The 14927-nt window shown below is 50.8% G+C and overlaps 6 protein-coding genes across 6 annotated transcripts; 5 read left to right on the top strand and 1 right to left on the bottom strand.

Moving 5' to 3' along the window:
• Nucleotides 1–793: 793 nt before the first annotated feature.
• Nucleotides 794–3794, top strand: HO133_004411 (uncharacterized protein; the record flags this gene model as incomplete). Its single annotated transcript, XM_037295328.1, has 2 exons — nucleotides 794–810; nucleotides 866–3794. The coding sequence occupies 2 exons, from the start codon at nucleotides 794–796 to the stop codon at nucleotides 3792–3794; spliced, it is 2946 nt and encodes a 981-aa protein (XP_037157329.1).
• A 787-nt stretch (nucleotides 3795–4581) lies between these two features.
• Nucleotides 4582–4981, bottom strand: HO133_004410 (uncharacterized protein; the record flags this gene model as incomplete). Its single annotated transcript, XM_037295327.1, has 2 exons — nucleotides 4582–4845; nucleotides 4916–4981. 2 exons carry the CDS (start codon nucleotides 4979–4981, stop codon nucleotides 4582–4584), a joined length of 330 nt encoding a protein of 109 aa, XP_037157328.1.
• Nucleotides 4982–5363: 382 nt separating this feature from the next.
• Nucleotides 5364–6495, top strand: HO133_004409 (uncharacterized protein; the record flags this gene model as incomplete). The annotated part of the gene is made up of 2 exons (XM_037295326.1): nucleotides 5364–5761; nucleotides 5814–6495. 2 exons carry the CDS (start codon nucleotides 5364–5366, stop codon nucleotides 6493–6495), a joined length of 1080 nt encoding a protein of 359 aa, XP_037157327.1.
• A 1121-nt stretch (nucleotides 6496–7616) lies between these two features.
• On the top strand, nucleotides 7617–8333 carry HO133_004408 (uncharacterized protein; the record flags this gene model as incomplete). The annotated part of the gene is made up of 1 exon (XM_037295325.1): nucleotides 7617–8333. The coding sequence occupies one exon, from the start codon at nucleotides 7617–7619 to the stop codon at nucleotides 8331–8333; it is 717 nt and encodes a 238-aa protein (XP_037157326.1).
• A 1418-nt stretch (nucleotides 8334–9751) lies between these two features.
• HO133_004407 (uncharacterized protein) lies at nucleotides 9752–12320 on the top strand (the record flags this gene model as incomplete). Its single annotated transcript, XM_037295324.1, has 2 exons — nucleotides 9752–11917; nucleotides 12120–12320. 2 exons carry the CDS (start codon nucleotides 9752–9754, stop codon nucleotides 12318–12320), a joined length of 2367 nt encoding a protein of 788 aa, XP_037157325.1.
• A 680-nt stretch (nucleotides 12321–13000) lies between these two features.
• Nucleotides 13001–13963, top strand: HO133_004406 (uncharacterized protein; the record flags this gene model as incomplete). The annotated part of the gene is made up of 2 exons (XM_037295323.1): nucleotides 13001–13553; nucleotides 13701–13963. 2 exons carry the CDS (start codon nucleotides 13001–13003, stop codon nucleotides 13961–13963), a joined length of 816 nt encoding a protein of 271 aa, XP_037157324.1.
• Nucleotides 13964–14927: the final 964 nt, after the last annotated feature.

The following is a 14927-nucleotide window of genomic DNA, read 5'->3' as shown; positions in this document are numbered from 1 at the left end:
CGAAGTGTCTTCTTAGTGGATCTGTACCGCTACAACCGTTATCGTGCCAACGGTGTTTACTCTCTTCAGCACCCCAGAAACGACCAATCGGCTGTTGCGGAAGATGTCTTCAGCTCTCGAGCCAAGAATACCGTTCCAATGAGAGGAGTCTTGTGGCTTAATACGGTCTGTTAGGAGCAGATTTATAGAGAGATATGGCTTGAATCATAGACGGCAAGTTGTCTGGTTTGATCTCATTACATCCCAACGAGGCTGCTATGTCAAGAATTTCGTGCAGCAGCTTCTCCCCAACGCCTAAGCCACGTCCTGCGAGTAGAACGTAAAGCCTGTTCATCTCACAGAAGTCTGGCGGGAAAAGCGGGCGTACAGCAACGCATCCCATAACAGTGCCATGACTGCCACGAGCCAGTAAAGTCTCATCAGTCGGAGGAGCATAATTTCCTGGAAGGGACTTGAGCTCCGTATCGAATTCCTGAAATGGAAGATCCAATCCTAGTGAATCAGCGTATGCTGCGAATAGCTGGGCCGTGGATTCCAGATCTTGGGCAAACGTGCCCGTTCGATACTGATGATTTCCGGCTCAGCCATCTTCTGCATATTTTTATGTGGGCCTTGGGTCTTCAGATAAGTACATGAGGTCGAGATGGGGCTACATTTCGAGGTTATTTCAGGTAGGCCTAATTTCACGCGATGCGAAAACGCGTCGGTTTTAATTCGGTAAATCTTCGGCAGTTGAATTGGGAGTGCGAAAAAAGACAAACAGGACATCGATATTTGACAAGGTCACTGCAACATGGTGAAGTCTTATCTGTAAGTGCGTCTACCAATTCCCACACCCTATTTGTTGCTTTGCTGACCGTCGTAGAAAGTATGAGTATTCCAATACCTTTGGCCTCATAACATCTGCTTCTTCCAACGCTGTCTGGTGTGAGGACGAAAATGTTCATACTGCAGCGCTACGTTCCTCGGGTGCAGGAAGAGCCATTGTGGGCGCCGATGAAGAGGTACTATGTTGGGACCTGAAGAAGGGGGAGCTCCTGGGAAGGTGGAAAGATAGTAGTTGCAGCGCAGAGGTCACAGTTATAGCCCGCAGTAACGCCGATCCAGAGATTTACGCTGTAGGGTATGGAGATGGAAGTATAAGAGTATGGGACTCCAGAATAGCTACGGTCATAATAGGCTTCAACGGTCACAAGTCTGCCGTCACTGCATTGGCCTTCGACAAAGAAGGCGTTCGCCTTGCCAGTGGTGCAAAAGATACGGACACCATCGTATGGGATCTAGTTGCCGAGGTTGGACTTTTCAAACTTCGAGGACACAAGGACCAAATCACAGGTCTTCATTACCTCTATACAAGTCATCGACATTCGACCGTGAACGGCGACACAAATGGCAACGGAGTACATACCGACAGCTATAACGGAGACGATGAGAAGCACGCAGGCTTCCTGATATCTACCAGCAAAGATGCGCTCATCAAGCTTTGGGACATCGAATCGCAGCATTGTATAGAAACGCATGTTGCTCAGACTAATGGCGAGTGCTGGTCAATGGGAGTATCGGCTGATCAATCAGGTGCCATCACAGCAGGAAACGATGGCGAACTAAAAGTCTGGTCAATAGACCTGGTAGGTCTGAGCGAGGCAGCCAGTGAAGTTTCCGAAAGCTCTCCAAAGACCTTTCTTAAAGAAAGAGGCATCCTGTACAGACAAGGCAAAGACCGCACCCTAGGCGTGAGCTTTCATCCGCGCGGCAGCTATATTGCAGCACATGGCTCCGAAAAAGCTGTAGAGCTTTGGAGAATCCGGAGCGAGAGCGAAGTACAGAAAACCTTGGCAAGGAAGAGGAAGAGACGAAAGGAGAAAGCCGTGGCAGCAGCAGGTCAAGACACCAAAGGAATTGATGAGCTAATGGACAGCGAAAAGCAATCCGAAGACCTGTCATCAGCACTCATAACGGACGTCATCGTTCCCTATGTTATAGTCCGAACCGCTGGTAAGGTCCGGTCATTCAGTTGGGCTGGCCGGAGATCAGGTACAAGTCTCCATCTACTGGCGGCGACTACGAACAATCAGCTGGAACTCTACAACGTGACGACGAGGCAAAAGGAAAAGCATTCTAAACCTGATGAGCCACCGGACTATACTCGGCCTTTCTCTGTCGATATGCCGGGACATCGCACAGATGTGCGATCTTTAGCTCTCAGCTCTGACGACAGGATGCTGGCGTCTGCAAGTAATGGTAGCTTGAAATTATGGAACATACGCACACAAAGCTGCATTCGAACACTCGATTGTGGCTACGCGCTTTGTGCCACTTTTCTACCTGGAGACAAGATTGTGATTGTCGGCAATCGGAATGGGGAGCTAGAGATCTTTGACATAGCTTCGTCTACGCTAATAGACACTGTCAAGGCCCACGAGGGACCTGTGTGGACACTACATGTGCACCCGGATGGCAGATCTATGGCTACTGGCAGTGCTGACAAGTCGGCCAAATTTTTCAACTTCGAGGTCGTCCAGGAGGAAATACCTGGGACAAAACGCTCAACGCCTCGCTTTAAGCTCGCCCATACCCGTACCCTCAAAGTCGCCGACGACATACTCAGTTTGCGCTTCTCTCCCGACTCACGGCTCCTTGCTCTCTCGCTCCTTGACAACACTGTCAAAGTCTTCTTCGTCGACTCATTGAAGCTCTTCCTCAATTTGTATGGCCACAAGCTGCCCGTACTAAGCATGGACATCTCTTACGACAGCAAGCTAATAGTTACCTGCTCAGCCGACAAGAACGTACGGCTCTGGGGTCTAGACTTCGGCGACTGCCACAAGGCGTTCTTTGCACACCAAGACAGTATCATGCAAGTGGCATTCGTTCCTCACAACCAAGACGGCAATGGTCATCACTTCTTTAGTGCAAGCAAAGACAATATCATCAAATACTGGGACGGTGACAAATTCGAACAAATACAAAAACTTGAAGGTCATCACGGAGAGATCTGGGCATTAGCCGTGAGCCGAACGGGAGAGTTCCTCGTCAGCGCAAGTCATGACAAAAGTATCCGAACCTGGAATCAGACCGACGAGCAGATATTTCTGGAAGAAGAGCGAGAAAAGGAATTGGAGGAGCTCTACGAAAGCACACTCACTACTTCCCTCGAGCAAGAAGAAGAAGCCGGCGATGAGAAAAGCGAAGCCGTTACTGCTGGCAAGCAGACGGTTGAAACGCTCATGGCGGGCGAGAAGATTGCCGAAGCACTTGAAGTCGGCATCCCAGATCTGGCTATCATGAATGAGTATCATCGAGCCAAGGCGACGCAGCCGAATCTAGCACTACCACAGCGCGATCCCATCTTCCTAGCTTACAATCAAATCTCCGCCGAATCGCATCTCCTCAATGTTATCCAAAAGATCAAAGCTGCCGCCCTCCAAGACGCTCTCCTAGTCCTCCCGTTTGATAAAGTCGTCTCCCTCTTCACCTTCCTGCGCATCTGGGCTGAGAGGCAGTGGAACATGCCATTGACCTGCCGTATCCTGTTTTTCATGCTCAAGACGCATCATAAGCAGCTCGTGGCAAGCAAATCGCTGAAAGTGATGTTGGATGGGATCCGCGAGCAATTGAGAGGAGCGTTACAGGCGCAGAAGGATGAGATGGGATTTAATCTTGCGGCGTTGCGGTTTGTAGGGAGAAGAATGGGAGAGATGGGTCAAAAGCAGTATGTGGATGAGAAAGTCTGGGAGGAAGAAGAGGTGATTGGCAAGGGGAGGAAGAAGAGGGGTTTTATTGATGTAGCTTGAGGCTGCTGTAGAACCAATAAGATTCAAAAAATAAAGCTCAAGACGTATGGTGTGCCCTTTACTCTCGTGAATATCTCTTTCTCTCATCTACAAGGTTGAAGAATGCAGGTTGTCCATTGGCACAGTATTGAGCGTATCCACGCATTGCCAGGACCTCCAGTGTCTAGGAAAGCCAGCTCACGCATCAGAAATCAGGGCACATTACAATAGATCCGTTCGGGGCAACGGAGCGACAATGGCTCAACGGCAAAGGCGCTGCATCAGTTAGATTAGAGTCCACCACGCACGCAGCTAATCAATTGAGGCCCGATTGGTCCCTTGGAAGTGAGCTCTGAGCTTAGTCAGATACGAGATGATTTCCCTAAAAGATTGGAGGCCCCCAATATTTTTGTTTGGGGGGAGGAGAGCTTTGGCGGTTTTGGTGTGGTATGTAAGGTTGAAGAGTATTCAAAGGTGTATCGATGGGGTGCGGGCGGACGCTCATTGACATATCGTTCGCTCGGTAATGATACATATGTGGCTTAAGTAGCAGAATGTCGATCTTGGTCAAATCGTAATGACTACTAGTCCGGTCATTCAGACCAAACCAGTCACCATCGTCACGTCGAGACCTGTCCCGGAATGCCTGAAAAGAGCAAATTCATTGGGTATCACGCAACCCGGTCCCCTGCAGTCATTCTTTTGGGCCGTAGCCCCCAAACCACCACGGACGCTGGTAGTCCCCGTCGTCTCAAACCCCCCCCCTTCTCTCCTGGTGTTATCTCCCGCAAAGCTCCCCAGAAACCCATCAAGCCCTTACTAACCCGTAGAACAGCGTCCACGTCAGCACAAAACTCATACCGCCGTTCAAGACATCTCCGGCCCACAGCTCGCTCCACACTCCCTGGAAGTAATCCCTTTGTTTGCCCTTTGCTAATATGCTCCAGATGAGTATCGAGACGAAGAAGGTGCCGAGGAGGTAGAAGAGGAAACCAGAGTAGGACTCGAGACCGAGGATACCGGAGGCGACGCCGAAGAGAGAGGCGGTCAGGGAGCGGATGTTGGAGATCACCTATGGGGAAGAGTCAGTGGTTGCAGGGCTTGGAACTGGGTTGCAAGAGAGATTTAGGAAGTAAATATACCTGGGTGTTATGTTGGACTGATTCCTGGACTAGAGGGGAAATGGCCAGCTCGCGCTCAGTCGGCATGATTGACTTGGTGAAGCTTCGATGAAGCTGAGTTCAACATTTGGAGAAGAGGTGTGGTCACTTGGTATGCCGACGTGCGCTAACCTACTGAGCGGCTAAATAAGTGTATTTTGCGGGGACGAGGGTTGGTGACAAAAGTCGTTGCACACCAATCCCCGCTAAGCCCTACCAAAGTGTGCAACGACTTTTGTCCCTCGGGAGGATTCTTGCGTCGATTTTTCGAGACTGTCTCGACTGTCTAGATTTCCGTTTCGATTGAGCAATTGTATACAATGGAATCGAACAATGATCGTACCTGATCCTGTTCGACCATGAACAAGAAGTTCCTGGACCCAGAACATCGGTCTCTCCCTCGACACGTCCTCTTCTGCCAACAGCTGGTATGAGAGCTGCCATCCGAAGCCGTGCCTTTCAATCTCCCACGCAGCAGCGATGGGTCACTTCCTCACCTACAGTCTCCGTCTCGGGCACGACTACCCCCTTGCCAGCCAATGCCCTTAACCAGAAACCCAAGTCGCCTTTCTACTTCGACACCGGATATTCTCTCTTCGCCAAACGCCCCTCTCGGCCATTCCCTCCACCTTTCTTCTCTCCGCCTTCGGGATCCTTTTCAGACCCGTTGAGCACGCACAACCGAAGCAGAGATAGGAGAACATACGTGAATGGAGAATTCATAAGGGGTATCACCAACGGAGATGACGCTGTTCTTGTAGGAGAGAACTTTATAGGGGCAAACGATGGGGTTGGGGCTTGGGCTGCGAGGGAAAAGGGTCATGCTGCGTAAGCGCTGCCATTTGAATGTCAATGGATGTCTGTGTGCTGACATTCACAGGCTCTGGTCCAGATTAATCCTCCATTTCTGGGCTCTGGAGGCAGAACGGGATGCTTCTGTCACAGACGCTGCTGCTACGTCTTCGGAGCCTGAGCCGGTCGAATATCTACAGAAAGCATATGAGCAGACAATAGCAGCGACTTCGTCACCAAATGAGTGGAATGGTACTACAACTGCCTGTGCCGCTCTTCTTCACTACAGTACCAACGAACCCAGAATACCACTCCTTTATGTAACGAATTTAGGAGACTCCCAGTGTCTAGTTATGCGCCCTAAAGATCAGAGCCTTATCTACAAAACTAGCGAGCAATGGCACTGGTTCGACTGCCCACGGCAACTGGGTACCAACAGTCCAGATACGCCCATTGCTAACGCTGTTATGGACAAGGTAACCATCGAAGAGAACGACGTGGTGCTCGCCATGTCTGATGGTGTCGTTGACAATCTCTGGGAACATGAGGTTCTCGCGAATGTCGTTGACAGCATACGAAAATGGGAGTCTGGAGCAGGCGGGGAGGCTTCCGGAGACAGAGCAGGTGGTGCTGCTGGTGGTATGCTCTTTGTAGCGGAAGAGCTCATGAAAGCTGCTCGGATCGTCGCCGAAGACCCTTATGCTGAAAGCCCCTTCATGGAAAGAGCAGTGGAAGAAGGTTTAGCTATGGAAGGAGGTAAAAACCACTAATTCTTGAGGGTCTCTTATCTTGCTGAAGAAACGCTAGGCAAATTGGATGATATCAGTGTCGTGGCAGCATTATGTCGGAAGCGAGGTGGCTGACGATCATCGGATCCAGCGCGCTGCAACCTGGACCAATGCCGTCTCATAGGCTTAATTTCACCTTGAGGTAAACACCGAAAGACTGTAGCATACCACTTCCAGGGCATTGAGCTTCTAGAGACTCTATCATCGGTGTTCGGGTTTTCAGCTTTCGAAACAAAACAGGACGTCGACGATCTCCAGGACGCTGGGGATGTACAATGTTGCTGGCCCCGCTTGCAGTGGTCTTCTGACCTTCGAACGTTACAGTGAAGCTGACAAATTCATCACGCGGCAGGACAACGCATCGTCGAGCATGTTTCACTCTTAGATCAACTTGTGAGTCACCCCACTGGGTTCAGCACTCTAGATTTCCTAGCCTTGGACCATTACCCCATGCTGATGAACCTAGGATTCTCGTGTGATGCAGAATCTCAAACTCTGCCTTGGGTATCTCTGAATCAGAACCACACCGGAGCAACCACTTCATGGTACGACCCTGGTCTGCCACGCCAGGAACGAAGAGAAACAACGTCGAAGAATCCTTGAAAACCACTAGTGATCGAATTGGTCGTAAAACCACGAGGCCGTGTACAGTACCGACTCTACAGCCACAGGCTGTACAGCGGCTCTAGGAATTTGTAGGGTTTGCGCAAAATCAATAGGTCCCTAGCCACTAAGGCTCTTCGCAAAACGAAGAGAGTGACGTCGTTGCACTGCGAGAGTGTCAGTTGTTGCATCAGTGAAAAGACTCGAACCTACATTGAGACTCCATTTGTTGTACGTAGGATTACGTGTCTCCAGAAATCTGCTAACACGTCGGCAAGGGCAAACAAGATCTTGATCTCGAGGTCATCCCTTTGATTACTAGAGTCCCAAGCACTGATCGGTGGGCTTGACAAACAGTCGAAGCATCCTGCCGAACGATTATCATGCCTCTAGCACGAATGCTAAAGTTTCTCTGCTCAGGAAATATAAGACCCACCATTTCCGCTCCTCTTGAAAGCTCACAACCGCCTCAAAGCCCACCTTTATATACCTTGGAAAGTATGGAGCTTCAGCTTGCAAGGGTGCATGCGGAAAATCCTATCAGCATTCAGCCCGCAGAATCCAAACATCTTACTCCGATGGCCAGGATTCATCTGGCTGCCTTCCGCAACGACGATTGTGTGAAATTTCTATGTAGCGACGAAACCCATTGGATTATTGTAAACACGATGCTCGGGGAGCGTCTCGAAAATCGACCCTACGCGATTAGTGTAGCCATGAACGAAAGACTGGGTCGGGTCGTCGGCTGGCTTTGCTGTAGTGTCGTGGGGTACCAGGGAAGTTCAGATTGGGACGGACTTGCTCAGCTTGCATGGACGGTAGCAGCAGCATTCAAGGCGGCGGAGGCTCAGAGGAAGCTTAGTAGGACTTCTGGAGAGAGCGAGCACAATTCTCGTCAGGCGCAGCGGAAGATGTTACGGGAAGCGATCGTGTCCAGAACGAAAGTGGCGCAATCGCTCGCCATGGGTGATGACGTCTACTTGGTCATCAACAATGTGGCCACGGATCCGGAGAATGATCTTGGCGGTGTGACGCCCAAGCTCATCTGTTCGGTTACGGACAGTGCCGACAAAGATGGACTCTCTGTCTTTGCCCAAGTTCCGCTCTTCGCTGTGGCGGACTTTGAATGGGCTGGGTTCCAACAGATTGCCGGATTCGAGCCGCAATTGGATATACATCAGCTCAAATTCATGGTGCGCAGGCCCAAGGCCAGATAGTAAGAAAGGACGTTAGGAGTGAATGGTTGCTCGCCTCGAAGCTTGGCCATCCGTAGCTGGAGTCTTCCAACGAGCTGGCTTCCGCAATATAGCACGACTGACAGCGGCTTTGGAACACTATTCCCTCTCGGGAAGCTATATGCTCAAATTCATCGTTCGCAGAATAAGGCGCGAGTCGGCATGCAAAGACGCTGGGAAGGAAGGGTTGACGCTTCAGAAGGAAATGCATGAAGGTTGATGTCTCGATCTCAAACATATTTGAAATTGAGACGATAGATTTACAAGCTATGGGTCTTTACGAATGGACTCTGCGGCTGCAGGATTGCTGGAGGTTTGTGCAATTTGTGAAGAGGGCGCCGGTGAGGGTGGGAAGTGTCTGGTGGCGGATTTCTCATGGAGTGGTCGGTGCCATTCAAATACTGTTACTTAACCCACGATTTATATTGCCCATCGATATAAATACTTCAGGTGTCTTGTTTGCCAGATTTGAGATTCCATCCTCTTCGAAATAAGCTCGCTAAACACGTCATTCTAGTAGTTTGTACTACAACTCCGAAAGCCTACCACCTCGCCGTACGGTTACCACGAGCAGCCTCCTCGACTGTCAGTCCCCTACGTCTAAGTTCTTCTCTCCACTCGTGCTCCCGTTCCCTTCCAATATCTATCTTCTTTTCTATTATACTGAATCGACTTAGGAGACCTTTGAAACACGGATAGCCTTTCCACGTACACCCCACCTCGCTGCTTACCTTGGGTTGATCCACATAGTCTCGCTTACCTGGCCTGTGTACGACCACAGCAAAAAACTCGCATTGTGCTCCTCCCTTTGGGCAGATTCCAGGCAACTAAACCAACTGTGGTAGAGACCAGTGGCGTGCTAAACTAGAGCTGCCATGGCCAGTGCTCGGAAGTTTTGGTCGTACCAGTGCGAGTGGGATGGATGTAGTAAGGTAAGCAACAAAGCTATCCAATTCCTTGAATAACTATATGCTGATTTAGTCTTTGTTCAATGGCAGAGCTTCAAGAGTATATCAACTTTCGAGGCCCACTACCGCAGGCATACGGATCAGCGTCCTTATGCTTGCGACTACGGGTCTTGCGGCGAGGCTTTTCATGACCGTGGGGCCTTGAATCAGCATCACCTAACTCATGCAAACGAGCGACCTTTCGCCTGCAAGTACGACTCGTGCGGCGAGGCTTTCCAGGATCGTGAAAAACTGACTGAGCATCACCGCGCGCACAAGCAGCGCCCCTTGGCTTGCGAACATGATTCTTGCAGCAGGACATTCGCTCGAAGGGAATCTTTGGAGGCCCATATGCAGATGCATACAAGAGAGCGACCTTTTGCTTGCACTCACGAAGGTTGCAACAAAAGTTTCTGTGATCGTGGGGGATTGATCCACCATGAGAATAGTCATATGAGCAGAATTCTCCAGCCGTGCGGATACGAGTCTCGCCATCAGACGTTCAGCAAGCCTTTGCAACTCCCTCGCCACTGTCGTGAAGAACATGAAGAGACCGTCACACCAGTGGAGGAGGTCCGTCCCATTCGGCTTCGGTTGAGTCAGCCCAAGAGACAAAACCCTGAATCGTTGGAGGATAGCCCACGAAAAGGCCTGCTTATACTCCTTCCTACGAAACAGACCCTGAGTGGCACGTCGACTTCAGATCCAACGGAAGCTCAAGAACATTGCTCTGAGTCGAAAAGTTTTGCCAAACGGCCTACCATTCGTATCAAGGGAGGAAATGGACATGACAATGCTTGCCCGTCGAACTCTAGCTTCAGTACTAGATCCACTTCAGACGCCAGCGGCAAATGTCAGGTCTCCAGCCATGGCTCCAAAATTACCCCAACGGCTGCACCGCGTATCCCCACGCCCAATGTCCGCCCACTAGCTCCTATATCGCAGCTCACAGTCAGTTTAAGATCTGCCGAACACAAGGACTATAGATCTTGTACCGATGGACAGTCTAGTAGGACTGACACCACTGTCTATACAAAGGCCTGCGGCGTCTATTCCAAGGAGAAAGCCTCACCAAAGAAGGTCAGAACGAACGGCGGTCGGCATCATTGTCCAAGATGCGATACACAGTTTACACGAGCACGCGGTGTCAAGGGACACTTTGTTGGGTGCATCACCAAATATGGCAATCCCGACAGATTGAAGTGGACTGATCACCCGAGTCTTGAGGGAACCGTCAAATTTTATGCTCGCAGCGGACACCAACGTCAGGAAAATGTCTTTGTACCGCAGGCAGCGGACTTACATCGAAACGAGAAAAAGTCGTCTTCCCTCGTACTTAAACCGCTGTCTACTATTGTCGAAGAAAATAGTGGGAGTGTCGAGCCAGTGTACACGCCACCTAGACAGGACGTCTTACAACAGAAAGATATCGTACAGCCTATACACAAGCGTCGAGACGCCCTCAGGCGCTCGAAATACAATGCGGAGACAATCGCTAGAGATGTCCTGCTTGCAATGGGAAGTCATCCTGTTATGGATCCGCTGAATGCTCATCTGGACATACTACGGAAAAGATCCAGAGTTGTTAATCTTGAGTCGAACATGAGCACTTTCAGATGGGATCTTGTAGATCCTGAGCAAGAAGCTCAGCAAGGACCTGAACGACAGGCTGAAGAAGAAGAAGAAGAAGAAGAAGAAGAAGAAGCCGAACCAGAACAGTCTGCTCCTAAGGCTTCCGAAGCCGAGGGAGATACAGAAGAATCTGAATTCAACAATGCCCAGTGGTACTACGATGCATCGTCCTCTCTTTCGTCACAATCTTCAACGGAAACGGGCGTCTTTCACCATGAAGTCCCCTTCAGGGTGGTTTTGCCAGAAAAGACGCACTTTGGCCCCATGTCGACTATATTCGCAAGCGTCTTTGATCGCGACCCGTCTGCTAGGCTTATGTCTAGTAACGGGGACCTTTGGGCTGCCATATTCACCATGCTCGAACGAGGTTACCATGAACGGGACTTTGTGCTCCATGCTGCCGTGAGGGAATCCACTGGCGATGTTGTTGGATGGGTCGCATGTCAGGAGGTAGATGCGCATCAAGCAAGGCCCGTAGATCCATCAGCGTACCTGGACTGGACGACAGCTGCACACGTCCTGCCTTCGCAAATATCAAGATTCACAACAACGAAGGAAAGCGCAAAGGAGAAAGCTGAGCATTCGAAGCAGAGAAAGGTCGGCCAAGGTCTCGCGTCGACGATCCAGGCTCGAGCCACCGAGGCCCAGATGTACCTTGTCCCCATTGGTCGTCTGGTCATCAATGCCCTCGTCGTTCATCCTCTACACCAAGGACGTGGAGTCGCCTCTGCGCTACTCAATTCTATCACAGAGATCGCGGACATGAGAAAGAGACCAATCTGGGTTCAGGCACCGGAAGACCCTGCAGTTGCGCAGGGAGCGCTCAAGGAAGGGCTTTTTCGGCGAGCAGGCTTCACATGTGCTGGTGAGCTGAACTTGGATCTGGATTCCTATGCCTCGGGGTCTCGGCAGTGCGATAAGGGGAAAGGAGTCTCGCTTGGTACTTACAAATGGAACTACATGCTGCGCTTGCCTCAGCCGGTAAAAGTGAAATCAGCCTAGCAAGAAATAAGTCTCAACCCCAGTGTGCCGCCTGGATAGCGCACATTTTGTCCGGTTGGCGGTCCCATGATTATGCTGTGTTTTCTCTTCGAGAATGAGCTTACAACATCACTTTTTTTCGGGGAGCTATGTGGCCTGTTGACCGCCCCCAGTATTCGCAAAACTGACAAGCCAATGGTACCAATAGGACCGGGAGCAGGGCAGAACTAAAATAGCTCTGCTCGATGATCCTACGCCCAAAGCAAGAGCGGACAACCCCTCAAGAAACAATGTACCTGGGGGTGGAGCAGTTTTGGACCCGGGTTGGTTCGGCTTTCACCCGTCAAATGGCGAGCCAGCACCAGGTGGCAAGCATTTTTCAGCGCTTCTCAGCGCTGTACTCCAATAGGACATCAGTACAGTACGGAAACCCTCTCAGAATTGGCAAATTATGCGGCTCGACGTTTCCAGACGATAGTCAATTTCGGTAAGCCATGTCTTAGGCTAGGTTCCTACACGGACAACAGCCGTGAGGGGTCGAAGTGTCGGAAGGGTAGGCTTTGACATCGAATCATGTTCAAAATTGGCAAGTCGTATGATACATCCTCATAACACTTGGTGCCTGAATTACCCTTCAACCTATGAGCTCTTCGGGTCCGCGGTCCTGCAGTGAGAGCTCAGGACCAGGTTTGCACGGTCTTGACGAGTTACCCTAACCATCCACAGCACTCACCCTTCCTGGCACGTGAACCTCAACGTCCAATTGCGATGACTACCATTTCCTCTCATCAAGAGGCCGGTTCGACCCTATCGTGATGATCTCATACGCTGCCAGCTATGCTGGACTGCATGGACCTTGTTGTTGCCTCCTGGCTTCCGGTCTTCTAGACATTCACATACTTCCCCACAATTCTACTCCATCCTTCCACGACTCGGCGTTAACACTGGGAAACGCCTCGAAAAGCCTTTTCGCTGTCATCAGCTCACAAAAGACCCTCCACTTACCAAACCAGCTGCCACCAAAAAGGCTTTCCTCATACTCAACCAGGGACCGCCAAAAACGCTTTCCTACCCTAGACAGCTGCCGCCATGCAAAGTATTCTGGACATCGACATTCTGCCAGCCCAGCACTCCAGTGTTTCCACGATGGCCCACGTCTTCATCAATTCATTTGACCTAGATGGTTCCGTCAAACTCATGTATACAAAAGATGAAATTGTGCCAATTATACAAGAGATCCTCCACGACTACATGGACGATGACGCCATCCAGTTCAGACTAGCTGTGGCTCGGGATACAAGACGCCTCGCTGGCTGGATGTCTTTTGGCGTCATACCTGCACTGGGGCGAGTGCCGGAATTTGCATTCAACGAGATGACAAGCTGGGCAGCGCAGAAATTGATACATGGCTACGCGAGCGACTATCGCTACCCTCTCGCCGCGCAGCTAGAAGACAGATCTCGCCATGGCCAGAGTCTCCACATGCTCAGACATAGGCTGGTGATAAACACCATCGTCACCGACCCAGAGTACAGGCGTCTCGGCGTTGCTGGGAAGCTCTTGAGGTGCGCCGTGGACCGTGCTAGAAGCAATGACTGGGCCATATGGGTCCAGACCCCAACTGTATACGAGGGTTTGTTCTGTACGTGATACTTTCCGAGGAAATTCTTCCCCATCCACTCGGTTTTATGGATTGTCAGACATATTTCAAGATTTCTCTGCTCCTAAGACATGTCTCGCCACTCAGAGTTTCTCCCGAAAGAGTACTGCTGACTTTGATATCATCAAGGGCGTAACGGATTTCATGACGTCGGTACTTTCGGTTTGGATCTCAATGCCTTCAAGCCTCCGGAGGAAGTGGCTATGGGTGTTCATGGGAGACAACTCGGCATACAGACATGGAGGCAGATGAAGCTAGGTAGCAGAGCCGAGTCGCTGCTGGAAAGGGCGATAGCTGAGACGGCCGAGGCCGAAGGTACTCGTGGACATGTGCCCAATCCGAGGAGCACGTCCCCTCCGTCGTCGACTTCTGCAAACACTTCGACCCAATAGTGTCTTCCTCCTTGGATAGAATGAAGGTGAAACTGCGCTGGCAGTAGTCGTGCACAGACGGACATTCCAACGGCTCACAGAACGCCCTGAGGGATTGGGTCTGAACGGCTGTGGCTTGTATCCAGCGTCCCCTAGTCATCCATATGTCCATGGTAGAATCGAGCTCGAGCTCGGCGCTCATCAAAATGGCTTCTCAGGACGGAGCCGCACGTCACTGTCGTCTAACAGCAATCGTTACGACGGAAGAAGTTGTGGACAGATGGAAATGGCTGGTTCTTTTAGAAAAGAAAATCAAAAACGCAAGGGAGATTGATCGGTAGCTGATGTCTACACTCCCGCATCCTCTAGAATAGCGATTTGACAATGGCCCAGCGATAAGCCCTTTTAGCAGCAAGACTCCATCAAGTTCATCTTCACATAAGAACATCATTCAGCGTCTATTCTTCTCAATCCAGGCATCATGCGATAATGCTCTACAACTTACCTACCGGACTGCTCACATGGATATAGCCTTCCAAGCCGACCTCTGCGAGGCCCAGCACCGCTTTCTTGTGAGTCCGGGAAACCGATTCGATCGTCTCCCACTCGTCTGTGTCCGTGAGGCGGTAGTCAGACCTTTTTTCCGGCGAGCTCATACGCCAACCTGCGTCCGAATGCCGTCCCAATTAGCCAAACCCCATCATTTCGCTGCCTGGTGATACTCTTTTCAGGGCGTACTCTATGCCCACCTACCTACAAAGCATGAAATTACACCCGTCACCAAGGCAGTCGACATTCCCGCTCACCTAACAAAATCTCACGCTACGACTTTCCATTCTTACAATGTATCTTCCACACAAGCACACACTCTCATACATATAGGCAAGAGGCTAGGGAAGGGGAGTGTTGGGGGAGCAGGGAGTGGGGTACTCAGTCGTGGACGCAGATGGCGTTGAGGGCTCCGATGCGGAATGCGTAGAGGTCA

Source organism: Letharia lupina (genome assembly GCF_014066315.1).
Source record: "Letharia lupina isolate WasteWater1 chromosome Unknown contig_2, whole genome shotgun sequence".
NCBI lineage: Eukaryota > Fungi > Ascomycota > Lecanoromycetes > Lecanorales > Parmeliaceae > Letharia > Letharia lupina.
The sequence above is the reverse complement of the archived record's forward strand: the minus strand, read 5'-3'. Positions and strand labels throughout refer to the sequence as shown.